Genomic DNA, 18,910 nt, shown 5'->3' with positions numbered 1-18,910 from the left:
TAATTAATCAAACGCTGATATACCTGAGCAGCCGGCTGCAAGCGTCGTCAGGTCTCTGATCAACACTGGTAATGTTAACATAGCTAAAGAAAACAGCATCTCTGAGTGAAGCTTTGGATCTTGGTCTTGGAATTGTGACAGCTGACCAAAAGATTTTTTCTGCCATTCTGCGACTTTCCCTCTGTGCAAAGATTCCCCTGCTGTGCACTCAACAATTTTCCTCTCAAGCATCCACAAATTCACACATGCACACTCATCTGATTCTTTATCCACTGATGGTGTTACAGACAAAAGCACCCCAGTAACTTCCATGATGACAAATTGCAACCACATACACACCAGACAGTGTGAGTCATGAAGTAACAGCTCCTAAAAGAACTAAAGAGGTACTCTTTAGAAGAAATGTACTTGGTAGATTTCTTTAAATATATTTTTAGAAATTGTGTGATATTCAAATTACACTGTGGTCCCTGTTTGTGATCATATCTTTTAGTATCTCTCTGCTCATGACAGCAGCACCAACCTGAACTCATTTTCAGTACAATGTGAGGTTATTCACAGAATAAAGCTTTTTTTAATAAGAGAAAAGACAAAAATTTGGTCAATTAACAGCACTTTGTAAGTTTGGAAATGAATCTCAATGACAGTGTGCTTTCTGTATGACTCACTGTGACTCCCAAAATTGCACAAAGAAGACTCTTTCATCATTGGTGTTTTCACTGAGATGAGTATTTTTGAGTTTCATTTGTCCTCATCTGTTTTGCTCTACTTCCAGGGAGTGAATAAAAACATGTTTAAACAATTAGCTATTCTTCAGGGTAAATCGTGGAATTTTTCCTGAGGGTCTGGACATAAATATGGGACAACATTGTGATTTAATAAATGCACATAAAAGAATTTGCTAAAATTGGGTTTCTCTCATCAGTGAAATTATTTTGGTGACTAAATTTAATTGGTCTGTAACACCCTGCCGACATCTGGGAAGAACTTGTTTAGCTTGGTTCCCAAATATGTGCAGTAATTGGGATCTTACTGCAACACTGTGATACCTGTGTGAAAGCAGTGAGATGGTGCCGAGAACAGATAGTAGCAGAGAGAAGAAAAAAGAAATTAGTTGCTCATAAATATGGGAAAGTCAAACAAGTTCAACATTGACAAAAAGTAAAAAATAAATTACCTGGTACTTAAAGTAAGTTTAGTACTTCGTGGGTTTGGTACTTGGTGTTGGGTTTTTCGTCTAAAACCCCCTCCCACCATGCTTTTCCGCTGTCAAATTTGAGGGGGCTGCAACGATTTCTGTACCTTTCTGAAGCCGACAACTCGACAAGAATTCCCACTTCAGGCAGCGTTTGGCCAGCTGCATGGTCTGGAGGTGAGAAAAGCGGACATAACTTTAAGTTCTCTCTCAAGCTCTCTTTTTCTTTTTCAGTCTTCACACAATTACTTACGGCTAACCCAAATAACATGAAGCATCACAGTAGCACGTTCACAATATCAGATTTTCACTACACGATCACTACACTGAATGGATAGCGAAACAGCAACCAGATGAACTGATGAACAAACGATCGACAAGGCCTAACATCTGTCATCTGTCGTTTCCCCATTTGGAGCAAATGCAGGGTTCCTGACTTAGCACCTAAATTCACCTTTCAGACCCCTTTAGTGAATCTTTTTCAAAACAGTGACTAGCCTTAGCTACCTCCCACAGAGTACTCAGTACTGCCCTGTGAGCACCTCCCTATGCTGAATGAACAGCTGCGGAACGTGTTGATTTTCCTTTTTCGCGCACATGTTAACGAGTTAGAGTGGACACACTGGCTGTGTGACATGTGCGTCTCATGTGTCTCGGCTGTGTGGCTTGATCTAGAGACACTTGCATAATTTTCACACGTGTCCCAGCAAAAATAAACAGAGAAAAGACTTGCTGATATCATATTCACACCATAGCAGCAACATTACATACAACTGACACCTTGTCTCTGTCTAGGCTGAATCTGAATGTGACACAAACATGAAAAAAATGTAAATGTATTTTTTTTAACCATTTTAGCATCAGCACGTGGAGACAGTGGCAGTTTAGCGACGTTTTCTGTCAAAAAAATACATAAGAAATCAATTTTTAATGAAGAGAAATCCAACACTCCAGTAACCTGTAAACTCTATGTAAAAAGACAGAGCTGGCAGCAGCAGCAATGCCACAGAGACGCAGCCAGTGTAAACACACATGTGTGATTCTCCGCTTGGTGGGGCTAGCTAGTTAGCATGCTAACTTCAGCAGAAGAAATATGTGATAGATACGAGATAATATTGCTTTCCACTGCAGGAGACAGCTCTTAGCGAGTGAAGCTTGATACTGAATTCTAGTTTTTGTAGACTGATAAGTAAACAGATGTTAATGTTAACCGTGGCTATGTAGCAATAGCAAAATGTACAAATTGCTACTTTAACTTATGAGGTGATTTTGACAGACAAAGTCACAGTTATAATATTTGAATTTTAGCAGTGCAGAGTGGCGGCTTTGAAATGGCTTGGAAGTGACTGCTGATTTTCAAGCAAAACAAAATATTTTATATTACCCATTCCCCAGTTTCAAAGTACTTCATTAGTGAAACTGTGCCAACATCAACTGTACCTACCATACATACCTTCAGTGGCTTCGGTCAGTGCGGGGACTCTCCCCGCATGCCCCCCAAACTTTTTACCACCACTGTTGCTCAGAAAACATTACAACTGGCACATCATTTTGCCTGTGAAACAACAAAACAGAAACTATTAATGTTGCCCAAAATTGATAATTACATAGCAATCTGATAAACCCCATAACATGAGTCATGGAGCTGTTTTCAGACGAAGGGACAAGAGAAAAAAGCAGAAGAGTTGAGAGCCTATCTCAAGACTTCCTTCTACCATACATACATCATCGTGTTTAGCTCTCGATGGTGCTTCCCCTGGTACACGGGCACACCAGTTTACCCTGGTATACTCGTAATAGTTGTAGTAGAAGGTATCTTTTGCATTCAGTTTATTATTTACTGTGTAAATCGTACATGTATAATAATTAAACGATAATTGGTGTGAAACCTGACATTATTGACCTAATTTGATGACCCCCAGCACTAAGTTGTAAATAAGAGGAAATTTGAAAATCTCATACGGTCAATGACCATTTCTTGATATAATGTCAGCAGAGAGAGCACACACTTTCTTACCACAACCTATGTTTAAAAACACAGCAAACTGATCTACTTGCTAAGTTTTAACAGTCAACAGCCCTGTTGACTGGACACTGTTGCTGAGTATTTACAGATAAACAGCATCAAATTTAGAACAAATGCAAAATGGGGTGCTGTGATGATGATAATATTGATGAGTTGTAAGTTGTTCTTTCTTTTTATTTTCTTTTGTCTTGTAGAGAGTACTTAAGATTAGAAACTACTTATATATTAGGGATGAAGAATTAATGGAAACATCATAGACATCACAAAATTACAATGTACAAAGTCCAAGTTGCACAAGTTGCAATTTTTTGATAGGGATTGAATGATAATGACAGGTCACATCATTTTCTGAATAGAATGCAGAATTACCATTCCCACAAAAATCATGATTCATCGTAATTACAATATCTGCAATATGATTTTTTTTTTTGCATATGGTCTGCCCTGTTACATATAGCACCCTGCTGTCCGATCAAGGTTTTCTCATTACAGAACCCAGTGAAACTAGATTGTTAGCAGTCACACATAATGGTAAATGGTATTTCAGGAAGCCCTACAATTACTTCTGTTTTCTTTTGTATTTACAATGCACAGTCATGAATGCATTTGAGGAATAATTGTACAACTGTGCACTGTTATTCAGATCTGAGCAATTATCATGTCTCTCTATGACAGCAGGATTTCCACCTCGACTTTGAGTGTGGCTATAACACTTTAGCCTTCAGATGTTGTAAAAACTAGTTCAGCAATTTTCTCTTGCAGTGGATGTGTGTTGTGTAAGTCGGAGCTGTCCTCTCTCCAGCTTGGAGAGGATGGTTAACAAAGATCAGTGGCATACTCTTCCAAGAGTTCATGTAGGGCAGCCTTATGTCACTGAAGTCAAATACATGTCAGCCGAGACTGATGTGGAAGTCGATGGTCTATCCAGGGCTAAGGTAATTCCACGTTAAGGTCAATGGAGGTGAGATTGTGGTTCTGGTTGCTTGAAAGCCCTTTTACACTGTGCGCACTTCGATTTTGTCTGATATAGTCTGATACCTGTTAGTTGATGGCCTAAGGCTATGGTCCATTTGCGCACTTGCAATACCTTTCCAGCTCACTGGTGGGCCCCAGCCTACAGGTTGGGAACCAGCCGTAATGTTTTTAAATGTTTCATAACATGAAATGATAAAATGATTTTTAAAAACTCCTTTCATTGTTTTTTTAGTGATAGGAACTTTTATGTTATCACCTTTTTGGTTGAGAACAACTCAACACAATACATGTTGTCACTGGCCTGACTTAAGGGGATTAAACAGAAACTATGACGTCACCCCCCCCCCCCCCCCCCCGCCAGTTACTTTGTAATGTGATTCGTAATTATGAACAGTTTTTCCCTGACCGCAGATGCTGAGTCATTAAGACAAAAATAACATAGATTTACTACAATAATACAAAGAAGGCAATGTGTTATATTGTGTTATTGAATTAAAATTCAATAACACAAAACACAAAATGGCAATAACACAAAACACAAAATGGCTTAATTATATTGTGTTATTGAATTAAAATTTTAATTTTAATTCAATGTTATTGAATTAAAATTCAATAACACAATGTAACACACTTGCCTCCATTGTGATATTGAATTAAGATTCAATAACACAATGGAGGCAAGTGTGTTACATTGTGTGTTTGTGAATGTTGTATACAGAGTTTTAAAGGCCTCCTGTATTTGTATTTCTGTACACATTTGCTGAATATTATGCTTTCTTTTGTCTTGTGGACAAACTACTTATCTATCTCAAGATTTACTTGTTACAGAATGCCGTCAAACAAGTTTGTTAGTAAAAGAGGTGATGAAAAGACGTAACACTAGATATAAAAAAAAATCTTTTAAAATGGCTTAATTTGTCTGCATAAAAAAGATGTGTGATAGGTGTAGGTGTAATGCTGACTAACTTCCTTTTTTGGCCTATATAAAGATAGTGATCACATCAGTAGTCACACTTAAGACGTCGAACAAGAAGCTGTTGAGGAAGAGCAAAACAAGGCTGCAGCATGATGAAGTGCGTATTTTCCCTTGCTGTCCTGTTGCATCTCTGCTACAGTATCAAGCCAAACATGACCTTGAACAATGAGATTATAGACAGCCTGATGGAGCTGAACACACTCTACAAACTCAACAAAGTCAATATCACAAATGTGAGTATAATTTGTTGATATCATCACACGTTTTTTTGACACTCTCATGTGTCCGCTTCACTCTCAATGATAGCTAATTTCATAATATGACATTAAAATGAATATTCTGTTCCCACAGACACACGCAGTGCAAGCGCCAACAAAATTTATGCGCAGAAATTCAGTAAGTATCATATTAACACCATCTGCCCTGATATTGACTTAGCTTTGTTTCTTTTCTATATGTTGAGCTGCATTCGTGATGATATGTATGTTGTTTGATGTGATTGCCTGACAATTTTGTCATTTTTGCACTGCAGTCTTCCTGTGTAGCTGTATTTACCAAGGAGCTGAAGGACCTGCTCAAGATGGTGGACATGCACGGCAATCGGGATTTACTCAAAGCACTTAAGGCAAACTTGAATGTTCTGGAACAACACCACCAGGTAAGCCAACAAAATTACGACGGTGTGATTTCTCAAAAGGCACTGAGCTCTGACTGTCTACTTTATGACTGTTGCATCAGTAGTAGGTATCCAGATAGGACATAATACCAATCCCTCTCTGTACTTTTCCAGGTTAACGACAAATGCAAAATGAGACACAACAATGACAGTTCAGATGTTTTCGAACCGTACTTGCAATTCCTCAGGAACCTAAACAACTCAAGCAAAAGATGAAGATTCAACTCTCACCTGCTTTCTATTTTCTGCAGTGCAGCTTCAGCTTCAGCTGATAACAGTTGGAGCTCTTTTCAGTAGCTTTCACATAATGAAATGACAAATTAATGTATTCGATACATATTTAACATAATAATAACACAAGTTTTTCAAAAATGACATCTATGTATTTATTAGTATTATTTATGTATATTTATTTCATTATTTATTTATTTATTTTTCAATTGTTGACTTCCTCAGGCATTTTATATGATGTATTCAGCTAACTGGATGGGAAAAAGTAATATTCACAATGTGAAAAACATTTTACTTCAAATAAATTCACTATTTCAATAATTTGTTCTCTCTGAGTGTTTGTAAATCCTTTTGAATTCGAAATCCTATTGAACAGCTACTATAGATACTTTATTTGGATGCAAAAAGGCCCAGCAAGTAAGAATTAATTCACTCTATATGATGTAGAAATCTACAAATGGTGTGCTGACCTAACCCTGTTAAAAAAGGCACTAAAGCACTAAAGCAACATTTTCTTTATACGTGAACTAAATTCAGTATGTCTACAGACACTTACAGATACTGTAATGCCATGGTGGGTGAAGAGGTGGAGGAGGAAGTGTTGGAGGTGAAGAGGACACAGTTAGCAGAGTCTCAAAGTTCCCCACCTCCTGTTTGACCCAAAAGTGTGAGGCGTACTGTGAAAGTATGAGAGAAGTGGCTTTACAAGCAAGAGAGAAAAAAAAGAAACAGGCAGACGTAGTGAGCTAAATCAGCGTCACTGAGAATCAGTGTCCTTTTTATCTATTCTACCCATCTGGAGAGGAGTGAGAGTTGACAAGTTTGCATACCAGCACACAAATACACACATGGACTCATATGAACCCGAAAGGATATGCACTCTATGCACAGATATGCATTTAGCCTCATAAAACACTCAGTCTTGCTTTCACTGTCTTAATCTTAGCAGTGTGAGTGGTTGCATGTTGCTGGATACCTATCATCCCACGTCAGACAGAAAACAGTGAGGGGTTTTGTCACGACTTGAATTTCTAGAGAAAGACAGAGAGAGAGCAGGTGGTGACTGATGGATTATATGAAAAAAATGTATGAAGTTGAGGTTTGCTTTATCTGTTTGTCACATCTCACTGTCTGTGTCGAACAAGTGATTCAGTGACACATTATATTGTTAGAAAAGAAAGAGTCAGAGGATCTGCCAATCAGCCTGTTTGGGAAACCTGAACTCACAGCCTCTGTCTGGCATGAGAGCCTTTGAACTGCACAGGACGTGAGAGGAGCAGCAGCTGCATCTTTGAACAGAAAACTAGCAGAGCTAGAGGCAGGTGTAGAGAGACGCTCTGAAGTACATCCACAATGCACTGCAGTTCTCCTCTCTATCCCTGGTCTCACCTCTGACCTTTAAACTCTGAACCCTGACTGGCTGCCAAGTCTTTGATGTCCTCGAAGCAAGGCAGCAGTCAGAGTTTGAGTCACAGAAAAACACAGGGGAAAAGGGAAGAACATACTGTCTTTCTGTGAAAACATGGAATGACAGCAATAAAAACACAATCATAATAAGAGAGGAGAGGGCGCTGATATATAACTAACTTGCATGTTTTTGGGCCAATTTTAGATGATTTTTGACGGGAAGTGGTAAGTAGCGCACTGACACTGGTTAGCTGACATGTTAAACATTTGATTATGTGAAAGATGAAGAGGAATGGTTTGACATTTGGATAATACGCTCAGTGGGAGCTAGGATGAGATATGAGATATTACATGCTAATCTGTGATCTTTAAAGGTGGTGGTAAACAAACTGAACTAGCTGTGAAAGTGGGAAACTCTCAGCAAGTCTTTCCCAAAATGTGGACATATTCTTTTAAAGGTATCGTGTTTAATCACTAACCTCTCTCAGCAGACAGTAACATCCCCGAGTTTACTGCTGAAAACAAAAGTCTTGTATCTTGGTACTCAAAACATCTAGTAAAGACAGTATTAAATAGTATTGCCATTCGCTTTCCTGAATATACAGTAGACATTTGCATGTTTTTGTGTACTGCTGCTTAATGTGACATTTGCAATAAATGATTCAGCAAAAAAAAAAGTTTTTTATGGCTGCAAATAATACTTATCTTTATGTTAATTTTCAGATTATTTTCTTTTAATAAATTGACTGTTTTTTTTTAAAAATAAAACTCATAAAATAATGGAAAATTAGGATTTTTTTTAATGGATTGACAAATTGATGAATCAACAACTTGTTTCAGCTCTAATGTCCTCTATTTCTTTGTTGCAGAAATACTTAATTTAAAGCAAATTATTCCGTTTAATAACATAATAATAATAATAATAATAATAATAATGATAACATGGCTTAAACCCATCCATTACATGTCTAATAGAGTGGATGTTTGTGAAGGAAAAGGGTGAAAGCTGTTTCTTTTCTTCCTGTCAGAAGTACTTACATCACTGTAAGGTGACAGCTGGCATGTCACGATTGTTTCTGCATCCCATGATGCTCTGCATGCAAGATACCAGCTTCAACTGAACTAAAACAAGCAGAGCTATATGCTGACAGATATTGCCAGGGTTTTTACAAGCAGTGCACAATTTATCAGTCAGAAATGATGAAGGTGACATTGGTCTGCCCGTGAAAACTGCCACGAATGGATGAAGTATGTGAGTTTCTGGTCTAATCTCCTGTCTGGGCATAAACCTGTCATTTCATACATTAAACTCCTGAACAGACAGAGGTGAACCCCTTCATGCCACCCCCAAGCTTTATTTCCCTCCTCTGATGCAACCGTTTTCTTTCTCCATTAGGTGGCCTCAGTAACACATTGCTCTGCGTGTTTGGCCCTTGCCCTGATTCAGTTTTATAACCTGCATCTTGATTTCATTAAAGTACACCACAGTGCAGATTTAACTAGGTCAAATTAAGACAAAGCACTGCTAATGGCAGGCGGGTTTAATCGGCACTATGATCTTTTTTTTTTAACCTCTAATCTCTAGAGAAGAGACCACTCGTGCCAAGTTAAGAGTTACCTCCTGTGTCACGCTGTACATTAGGGAAGTATAGGAGAACCGGTCGCCAAAGGGTCACATTCACATGCTTTCATCCCTTCTTCTTTTTCTCTTGAATGGGACAACGTCAGAGCGCCCGTGTGGAGCTGAGCCACCGGAGCGTACGGTCACCGGCCGCAGACGCTCACTGGGAGGCTGCAGGAGTCAGAGCTCAGCAAGAGCGGTGATGGCTGAGTGACATTTGAATCCTGCTGTGTGTATTATTTATTGATGCACAACAGTCAGCGATGTAGAGTCCATCGGGGATATAGTCGGACTGTTCTTTGGCTGTTTGTCGGACATGGAGACTGGAATGCCCTTTGAATGGAGTTTGCGCTGTGAAGTTGTTATTGACGCGATGGGACATTTATTTTGAAATAAAATTAAAAAAAATCGGGCTTCAGCTGACCGCGTTTCTGTGAGGCAAAGAGGTGAGTGTGATGATACAGATTGAAAAAGAAAAAGGGAATGTAATGTATGTAAAGAGGTGTGACTCTTGATTAGAGGCATGTCTTAATAATTACAACGCGCTCACGGGAAAATCATGCTCTGACAGCTACAGCCAATACGATATTTTAAATCGGATCATGGTCAATACACAATATGGTATACATATAATCAGAGAGAAACCAAAATAAAATTGAAATATTTTTAACGGTTTTGCGTTTTTATGACAGCTATGAATACAGCTAAGCCTATATCCAATGTTATATAACTCATTTCTTTAATCCACAGGGCTGCTGGTGACTTTAGTAAACAGACAGAGCATTCCTAAAATTACAGCTGTTACAGCGGACCTACAAACCGGGCAGACAGAAGAGCTCCATTCATTACACTGAGGAATTAAGTTACCACTAACTCTTCAGCACTGCAGCTTAAATGATGTCAAATCTAATTTACAAAGTCAGGGGCCAAATGTCGAGCCCAGAGAGGGATTGCCTCAAACGTCTAATCCTTCATCTTTCATCAGAAGACACAATGATGGAGATTTTTTTGGCTGGCTGCAGCACAGGAGCCTCCTAGATTTTAATCCAGTGGATATGATGTAGCTCGACTCTTCAGTATGACTTAAACGAACGCTCTCCAACCCACACATGTTCAGGGATGGATCTCAAGAACCTGACAACTGTCATAGACAGTGGGTTTTTGGACGAGGCACCATCGAGCCGCGTCCTAACTGGCTGTTTCCTCTCGCTGCTCATCCTCACCACCTTGCTGGGAAACACTCTAGTTTGTGCGGCTGTCACGAAATTTCGACATCTTCGCTCTAAAGTGACCAACTTTTTTGTTATCTCCCTGGCCGTGTCAGACCTCTTGGTCGCCATCTTGGTGATGCCGTGGAAGGCGGTGACGGAGATCACTGGGTTCTGGCCATTTGGCTCCTTTTGTGACACCTGGGTGGCGTTTGACATTATGTGCTCCACAGCGTCCATTTTGAACCTTTGTGTGATAAGCCTGGACAGGTACTGGGCCATCTCTAGCCCCTTTCGCTATGAGAGGAAGATGACACCCAGAGTGGCCTATGTGATGATCAGCGTAGCCTGGACACTGTCTGTCCTCATTTCCTTCATCCCGGTGCAGCTCAACTGGCACAAGGCCCAAACTAAATCTTACACCCCTCTCAAAGGGTCGTCTGGCTCTTCAGGTCTAAACGCTACATCTTACCAGAGCCCAGAAAACTGTGACTCAAGCCTGAACAGAACCTACGCCATCTCAACATCTCTGATAAGCTTTTACATTCCCGTGGCCATCATGGTGGCCACCTACACCCAGATCTACCGAATTGCCCACAGACAAATCAGGAGGATCTCTGCCCTGGAGCGAGCGGCCGAAAGTGCCAAAAACAGACACGACAGCATGAGCGGAGGGTCCAGCATTGCGGAGTCCGAGAGCTCTTTCAAAATGACTTTCAAGAGGGAGACCAAGGTGCTGAAGACGCTGTCGGTCATCATGGGGGTGTTTGTGTGCTGCTGGCTCCCGTTCTTCATCCTCAACTGCATGGTGCCCTTCTGCGAGCAGCCGAGCGGAGGGGAGGCGTTCCCCTGCATCAGTCCCACCACGTTTGACGTGTTCGTGTGGTTCGGCTGGGCTAATTCCTCCCTCAACCCCATCATCTATGCCTTCAATGCAGATTTCCGCAAGGCCTTCTCCATCCTGCTGGGCTGCCACAGACTGTATCCAGGAGGCCACAACATAGAGACGGTCAGTCTAAACAAGAAATGACTCATGACTCTCTCACAGCACTGACTCATCCTTAATGCTAAGAGTACAAGCATTCCTGTTGAGGCCGGTCTGATCGACTTCAAACAAGGACGCTGCTCTCTGTGCTAACTCTCAGTGTGACTGAAGGATACCGTGACCCTATATGTACCCGTGTTTGCATTAGGCGAGCGGCCCGCCTGTGTTCAGACTATCAGAGCGAGCTTGTCGTGTTCGCCATGGTCACTACACTGTCGCTGTCTTCAGCTGGAAGAAGCTCCTGTAAGAGGAGAGGGGATATTGGGGATTGAGATTAAGACTCTCCGCTGTTGTGCCAGGGAGCTGGGAGTGCAGCAGTGCTGACACGCCTCTGGGATAGATAATCCCATGACTGGGCAGCACAGTCCCTAATGCTGTCAGACACTGCTCTCTTCAATACCATCACACACACGTACACAAACACAAACACTGTCAAAACATGCCCCTCTAAATACAGTGTAGTTGCAGCACTCAGCATGCACACTACAACAAATTACACGACAGCACACAGAAATACCGTTACTCATTACGTTAACATCCTGGGCTCTGCGAGGATTCCTGCGGTAATACGTCAAACCAAATCATGTTTCTACATAGATGAACATGTAGATAAAGTCCATCCACAAGCAACGTAACATTAAAGCTAGATTGGGAACAGATTTGATCTGACTTGATGTTTTAAAAGAAAGCTCTGAGAAGCGGACACCAATGAAAATAGGTCTGAATTTCTTTTGGAAGTAAAGGTACACAGACATGGAAAAAACAGCTTGTCAGTCTGCAGGTTGAAATGTCAACCCATTACAACTTTAAACCAAATTTACTCAACAGATGCCTCATAAATTATTTGTTTGACTGCTTGAAAGTGTTTTATGGATGAGTGTCTCATATTACTTTGTGTATCCTGTATTTTTCATAAACAACAGCTGATGACCTCTTTTATGGAAAAGGCAAAGACCTTAACAAAGGTTTTGATTGACTTGTGGTGTTTTTGAATGTTCTGTTTGTTTTGGGGCTGAAACAGAATTGTAATTGATTGAATCATGTTTGAGTAAATCTGTTTTAATTTGCTCTTTAAAGTTAATTATTAAAGGTGAATGTGGGTTTATTACAACTTGGATTTTATTTTGATAGGTTTAGCTATGATTTCTATTTATTATAATTACATTGTTCTCCCCAAAAGTAATTGCTGAGGAAATCTGGGAAACACTGACATCACCACAATGAAATCCGACAAGGCAAGAAACACGAGCAGGCAAATGATCAGGCAAGAAGTAAACCAGCCCAGTTTGGGCAGATTACTGAAGCCACTTTATTTGGAGGCAAACCCGCAATGTCACTAATAACCCTTGATAGCACAAGAGAAAAAGAGAGAAATGGAACCCTTGCTGTAAAGCCGCTGTAGTTTACAAAGCCATAAGAAAGCCTTACCTTTATCTGTGATTTTTCGAATCCAAAATGCTTCCTCACGTTTGGAAAAGCTTTCTACATTTAGCGTTAGAAAAAGAACAAAAATAGCTCAGTTTACCGAGGGCAACAGGACATGCTTACACACTGTGAATTTTTACTTCAATTAAATTAAAACTAGAAGTAAAAATAATTTCGCTTTGGATGGTAGTTTGAGTTTCAAATAAAATGTGACAGCCCTAGTGCACACAACTAAAGTATGCGTGTCAAAGTGGAACGAGGTTCATGTTTGTTTTGTTTGTTTAAAACCTGTGATCTGATTATCGGACTGCACTTCTTTGTCTCGTCAGATGCGTTTGTAGAGATGTCTCTGTGTTTCCAGATCTCAGAAGATAAAGAAAAACCTGTTAGCTATCTTCCTGGCAAACTCACAAACCAGTTGAGATATAATGCGTTCATTAGTGAGCCATAGAGGTGCTGGTACACTTTTTTCTAAAGATCTTTGGACAGAACCAAGCTAGCTGTTTCCTCTGCTTCCAATCTTATCTTAATGCTAAGCTAAGCTTATATAAAACCCAGGAATGATCCTATAAAGAGAGGCATGGCATGGTGGAGTATTAAGAACAGGATGCACTTCCTTCATCTTCAGCGGTTAATTTGGTGTAATGTATTTATTTTGAAGTGCTAACTTACTTTATCAGGTAGCTGCAGTGAGCATTCATGACACAAACAAAAGTTGTAGGTGTGTGTACTTGGCTATAAACAGTCTCTCTCTAGAACATGCAGTTGTTATGAAGGTGTGACCCCTTGCATACATGTTGTTATGTCAAATTCATAACAGTATAACCCATCAGAAGAAACAGCGCAGGGTCTGTTTTAGCCATCTCAGTGCTCAGCTTAATAAAAGTGTATTTGTGCATTTTGATGAAATCCACTGTGAACGTGTGATTGACTGCGCAGCTTTGACCTCCATACAACAAACTTCCTGAAGCGCATTTCACACCAGAAAGGGTAAAACCTGATGGGACCAGCTGTGTCTCACAACCAAAATTTCGCTCACACATAACTCTAGTGTTCATGCGTGTGTTCAGTCCGGTGACGTCATTAGCAAAGTGAAAGGCCCAATCTGGAGTCGTGAATAGCCTGGTATAATAAGGTAGAGCAACCACTGTGACACCTCTTCATCCCTACTGTCGGTTTTGTTTCTGTTATTCGTTGCATTAAAGTTGTTTTTAACCCTCAAATGATTGACTGGGCTCTTGAAACAATACCTGACAACAAAACATGATTTTTGGGGCATAACTGAAACAGGGAGACACGGGTGACTGTAAATTTCCATTTGCAGTGGTTGGAAAACATCTGTCACAGGAACTTACACGCCCTGATCTATTCAGATACTTGAAAGGGGGGGGGAGAGGGGGAGAGGGAGAGCAGAGCAGCGACAAGAATATGTGATGGATTATATTTTGTTAAGACCCAGTTAAACATTCCCCCACAGATCTGCCTGCTGATTCTTAAATGATAAATGAAAATCTATGTTGAATTGGCACCAATTTGATTTTTGTTTATCCAAGCAAATGAATATATCTGTCGATGTGTCTGATATTCCACAACCATACAAATGTGAATTTGATGAATTTTGGTGCAAGTAGTTGCTTTGTCTTGTCAGATGAGCATTTTAAAATGATTACAGAGTCATAAATGACTCACATTAAACAGCAGGATTTAGAGGACGGATCTTTTAATCAAATTAACATCATGCTCATTACAAATATGAAAAAGTTTAAATACCCTGATGATAAGTCTTTCTCTCTCGCACAAAGACACACACACACACACACACACAGTTGTCCTTTAAAGCCCGCTTTCTCTGGGCCCCACACTGTCCTTGCCTCTGTGAAACCTCCTCAAGCGTGCCACGGGAAGGGAACAGCAATTAATTTGACTGACATCATTCAGAGTGATGGCTGAGGTGGCGACAAGACAGGGTGTGTGTGCATGTGTGGGTGGATGTGTGTGTGGTGCAGCGCAACTATCACCTGCTCCGGCGCCCGACCCGGAGTCCCTGCAATGTCAACTGCACTCTGTAAACAGAGAATTTGTTTCCTTTTTCTTTTCTTTTTTTTTTCCAGTGGAGCTTGTGAGATTCTCAAAGCGATACTGTCTTTTTAGATTGGCACATCGAAGAAGTGATATTCGACATGGCAACTTCAGATGATGCTAATGACTGGCCCTGGGGAAATGATTTGCTGAGACAGAGAGAGAGAATGGGGCAAGGAGAGAGACAGAGTCTTATGTAAGTATCAAGCAATGGCAACTTAAAAAAGAGACTCCAAGGATGCTCTCTAAATATCAAATAGTCCACGAGTATCACCAAAGTCAGACTGCTGTCACATCTATAATGAAGCATCCTCTGTGGCCACACGCCGTTTGCTTATAGACAGGCACACCTGTTCATGTGAAAGTGGATTTTTAATGTAGTTAATGTTTTCCTTATCTCCCTCTCTCTTCAGGAGGGATCTTGGGGAATTAAAATCCAATCACGAAAACAGTTTGCAATAATCTGTATTACTCTCCATTAAATATGTATTATTCACAAGTGGCAGAGCTATCATAATTGCACCAGAGCCTAATGCATTTTTAATACCTCACATGACACAAGCATAACTGAGAGTGAGTGTGTTTGTGACTCCAAAGTGCGTCAATACAGTCACATTCTGACAGACATGGATGCATTTTGCAAGTTGAAAAATGCTGTCGCTCCGTTTGCCCGTGTCTGGTCTTCATGGTGAGGTAAAAAGAGAGGGAGAGATCAACAAGACAAGCGCGCACCTGGGCACACACTTATTCATCCAGGGGAAATTTGTTCATGCGAGGGGCCAAAGAAGAATATCTTTTGTAAGCCGCAGAAGAAATTCAAAAAGTATGTAAACACATATCTGATTTTACAGTATAACAAGCTATTTCATCCTGAGCTTCAAAAATATATACATAAGCCTGTGCTGGAGACCACCCTGCATATCTTTTGACCTTTAGTGTTCGCCCTTTGCGGCAAGCCCCTCCATTCCTCCTCCTCACACCCCTCTGCTCTCTTCCTCCGCCCTCGCTCTATTTACTGTATGTGCTGCGGGCCGCTGGCTGTGCTGTGTTGCCATTTGTCTCTCCAACTGGCTCCAACGAATGGAGCTCCTTTAATTTGTCAGTTCCTTTAATTTGTCAGCTATCTGTGATTGGCAGGAAGTGAGAGTAAGTGAGCAAGAGAGGATACTGTTGCACATAAAGGTAGAGCAGAAGCAACAGGCTTCATGATGAGAATGACACAGAAACTGCCAAGTAAACATCCTCATTAATCCACTTAGCTAACTACCACTTTCACATCTCACTGCACTCTCTCTCTTTTATATTCAAAAGCCAATGGCCCCTTCATCTGTTTTTCTCTTTTTTTTATATGTGTGGCTTCTTGTTTTCCTCAGAGTGCCTATATTGTTGCGTAAATCACCTCAAATAAATCTGAGAGAATGTACTTAGTTGCAGTGTCATGGAGTGACCTCTACTGGAGATGGGCCGAAAATATAAATGATTTGACCTGGGTATTTGCTAAATTCGGCACGATCAAATCCTCTAGAAATAATGACAGATTTGATGTATTGGCCGCATAATTGCTCATATCACCCTTGTCTCTGGCCAATAACAGACTGTCAGTGAGGCACAGTCGAAAACATCAGTGAAGCATGTAAAATGAGAATGAAGCCAAGTCAGTGAATGCAGATCAAATTATACAATGAATAATGAGCTGGGTGCAGATGAGGCTGATGAATGGTGTTTTCAACAGGGGTGATGTCCACTCGAGCCACGCTCCGCAGCTTAGCTGGAGAGAGGTGCTGTCTGGCGGAGACGGCTCTGAGTGGCGATCATGCTGTTAATGATGCCAATGTTAATGCTCATGCTGGTAGGATGCCCCGTGGGTGAATTGCGAAGATGCTAATGCTAATCAGCTAGCTTGTGGTGGGGGGGTTGATGTGTCTTATCACAACATCAGCAGCAGGAACTGACAGAGACAGAGAGAGCAGAGTGATTGCTGAAGCTGTGCAGGGAAACTTTGAAATAGTTGTCCCTTCCACCTGGGCTGAAGAAAGGTGATGCCTGCTGTCTGTCTGTCCTGAGTGTGTTGGTAAACAGAGCTGACGATGAGAGGAAAGGAGCTGATGCCCATGTCTGCCAACTCATGTTAAAGCAAAACTCATATTCTTCAATTTTTAACACATATTAAAGACGTCAATCATTTGCTGATATTGGCAAAGACCAAAGGCTGTGCATCATCACTCTTGCAAAGTTTCAGTTCTCAGTAGAGCAACTGCGTGGGAAAGTGATTCATGCAATTTCATAAAAAATTGCATGAATCCCCCCCCCCCGAATGCCTGGAGATAATCTCATCAGAAAACAACACATTTATGAGTCAGCTGAGTTGAAAACATCTGGTTATCAAACACGATCTTACTTACAAAGCAGTGGTGGTTTGAAGTTATAATGACAGCCCACTTTATCTAACTATCATTTACATTTCTCCAGACCAGACCTGTTGCGCAATTACAAACTGATACTAACACTACACAGGTGTTGTCGTTTTTTTAGTAGGCATTAAATCAAAGGGGGAAGAGTTTCCCATCATGAGAAGTACTACACAACCTGTGAAAAAAATGTATGTCTTTCTAAGACTCAGTAGGAGTCTGAAAATATAACCCTGATGATCTCAATGAAATACACTATTGAACTGCATGATGGGAAATGAAAGAGGGATATCTCACCCTCTGCTTCAGTTTTCACCACTGATTATTTAATCTGTCTCTTGTGAGCTCCCCAACTTTATGGCATTGCAGTAATTAATAACTGGAATACCCTTTAAATAAACTCAAACAGGCCAGTGTGCTCTATGATATGTGCTGGAAATTATGAGATTAACATTATGTCAATGATTTCAAACCTCAATTTTTGCATGGTTCATAATTTTTTTAATACATGATTAATAAAAAAGATTAAATGTTTCAATTGCGGTCAATATAAAATAAAGTAAACCACTCATTAAAATGCATCTGGCAGGAATAGAAGAACAGAAAGGGCAGGGAGAGAAACACCAACCACAATCATTGGTGACAATTCCCAGGAGAATATAAGAGCCTGGCATATTTTTTTTGGTTCTGCTCTGTGCATCCGAAAAGGGGATTAACAGAGCGGGAGGATAGTATAGAAGGCCACTCAGCAACAGACATCCCACTCGAGTGATGGCACGGTGACAAGCTGAACAAACATCTCCAACAGTGAGACAGAAAGAGCAGGAAGGAGGAGAGGGGAGGAGAGGGGAGGGAGATAAGGAAAGTGGGGTGGAAAGACTGCTGGAGAGATTAGGAAGAAACTGGGAGAAGACTGTGAAGAGGTGTACGATGAGAAAATAGCTTTAAAGCAGTAGTGGTCCACTCTAACCCTGAAGGAAAAAACGCTGAATCTTAGAAAGACACAGAAACCTTTTTTCTTTGATTATCAGTGTTAATTTGGGTGATTTAAATTACATATTTAGAGGCCATGTTTAGAGGGAGGCCATGATCTTTTATAACACTCGGATGTCCTCCAAGTACGGCAGAAGCACGAGAGACAGCTGGAGGGGAGAGAGTGTGTTTAAATTCTCGAGGATCAGTCAGACTTAAAGCTGAAATCCGCATAAAAATGAATAACAACAATTACATTACAGTCATTTTTAACCACTCGATTGGAGTTTGAAAAATACATTTTCTTTTGGCAAAAATGTAGAGTAGTGAAATGAACAGAAGGTGAAAAAATAATACTTAAATTTAAAAAAATAAATTGGTTTAGTAGATAAACTGTGAGCTTCTGGAAGTTTTATTGTAACACAGCAGTTTAACAGAGTTGAGCGTTGAAGGTGAGACCAAATCTCCAGGTTGCTATCCTTGTCTGTCATGCGTGAGCTTGTGAAATGCATTATTACTTTTCAGTGTGCTGACCAACACCTTCATATTCTTTTATTAGAATGAAAGTAGGTGCAGAGTATTAACTTCCCTTTAGAGGAGAACAAAGTCAGTGATGACGAGTGTAGAAAGCTGTATTTATACTGTATATTAAAGGAGAGTCAGGAC

At 40.5% G+C, this 18,910-nt stretch overlaps 1 protein-coding gene and 1 long non-coding RNA gene across 2 annotated transcripts; both read left to right on the top strand.

Moving 5' to 3' along the window:
* Positions 1-5,229: 5,229 nt before the first annotated feature.
* Positions 5,230-6,400, top strand: LOC147818381 (uncharacterized). The gene is made up of 4 exons (XR_015438016.1): positions 5,230-5,405; positions 5,524-5,568; positions 5,705-5,830; positions 5,963-6,400. It is a non-coding gene; the product is annotated as an uncharacterized LOC147818381 (long non-coding RNA).
* A 2,677-nt stretch (positions 6,401-9,077) lies between these two features.
* On the top strand, positions 9,078-14,008 carry drd1a (dopamine receptor D1a). The gene is made up of 2 exons (XM_023419311.2): positions 9,078-9,553; positions 9,858-14,008. Exon 2 carries the CDS (start codon positions 10,227-10,229, stop codon positions 11,343-11,345), a length of 1,119 nt encoding a protein of 372 aa, XP_023275079.1. The 5' UTR covers positions 9,078-9,553; positions 9,858-10,226; the 3' UTR covers positions 11,346-14,008.
* The last annotated feature ends 4,902 nt before the right edge of the window (positions 14,009-18,910 follow it).

Source organism: Seriola lalandi, unplaced genomic scaffold (genome assembly GCF_002814215.2).
Source record: "Seriola lalandi dorsalis isolate HSWRI2012SDOR001 ecotype SW California unplaced genomic scaffold, Sedor1 jcf7180002054598, whole genome shotgun sequence".
NCBI lineage: Eukaryota > Metazoa > Chordata > Actinopteri > Carangiformes > Carangidae > Seriola > Seriola lalandi.
The sequence above is the reverse complement of the archived record's forward strand: the minus strand, read 5'-3'. Positions and strand labels throughout refer to the sequence as shown.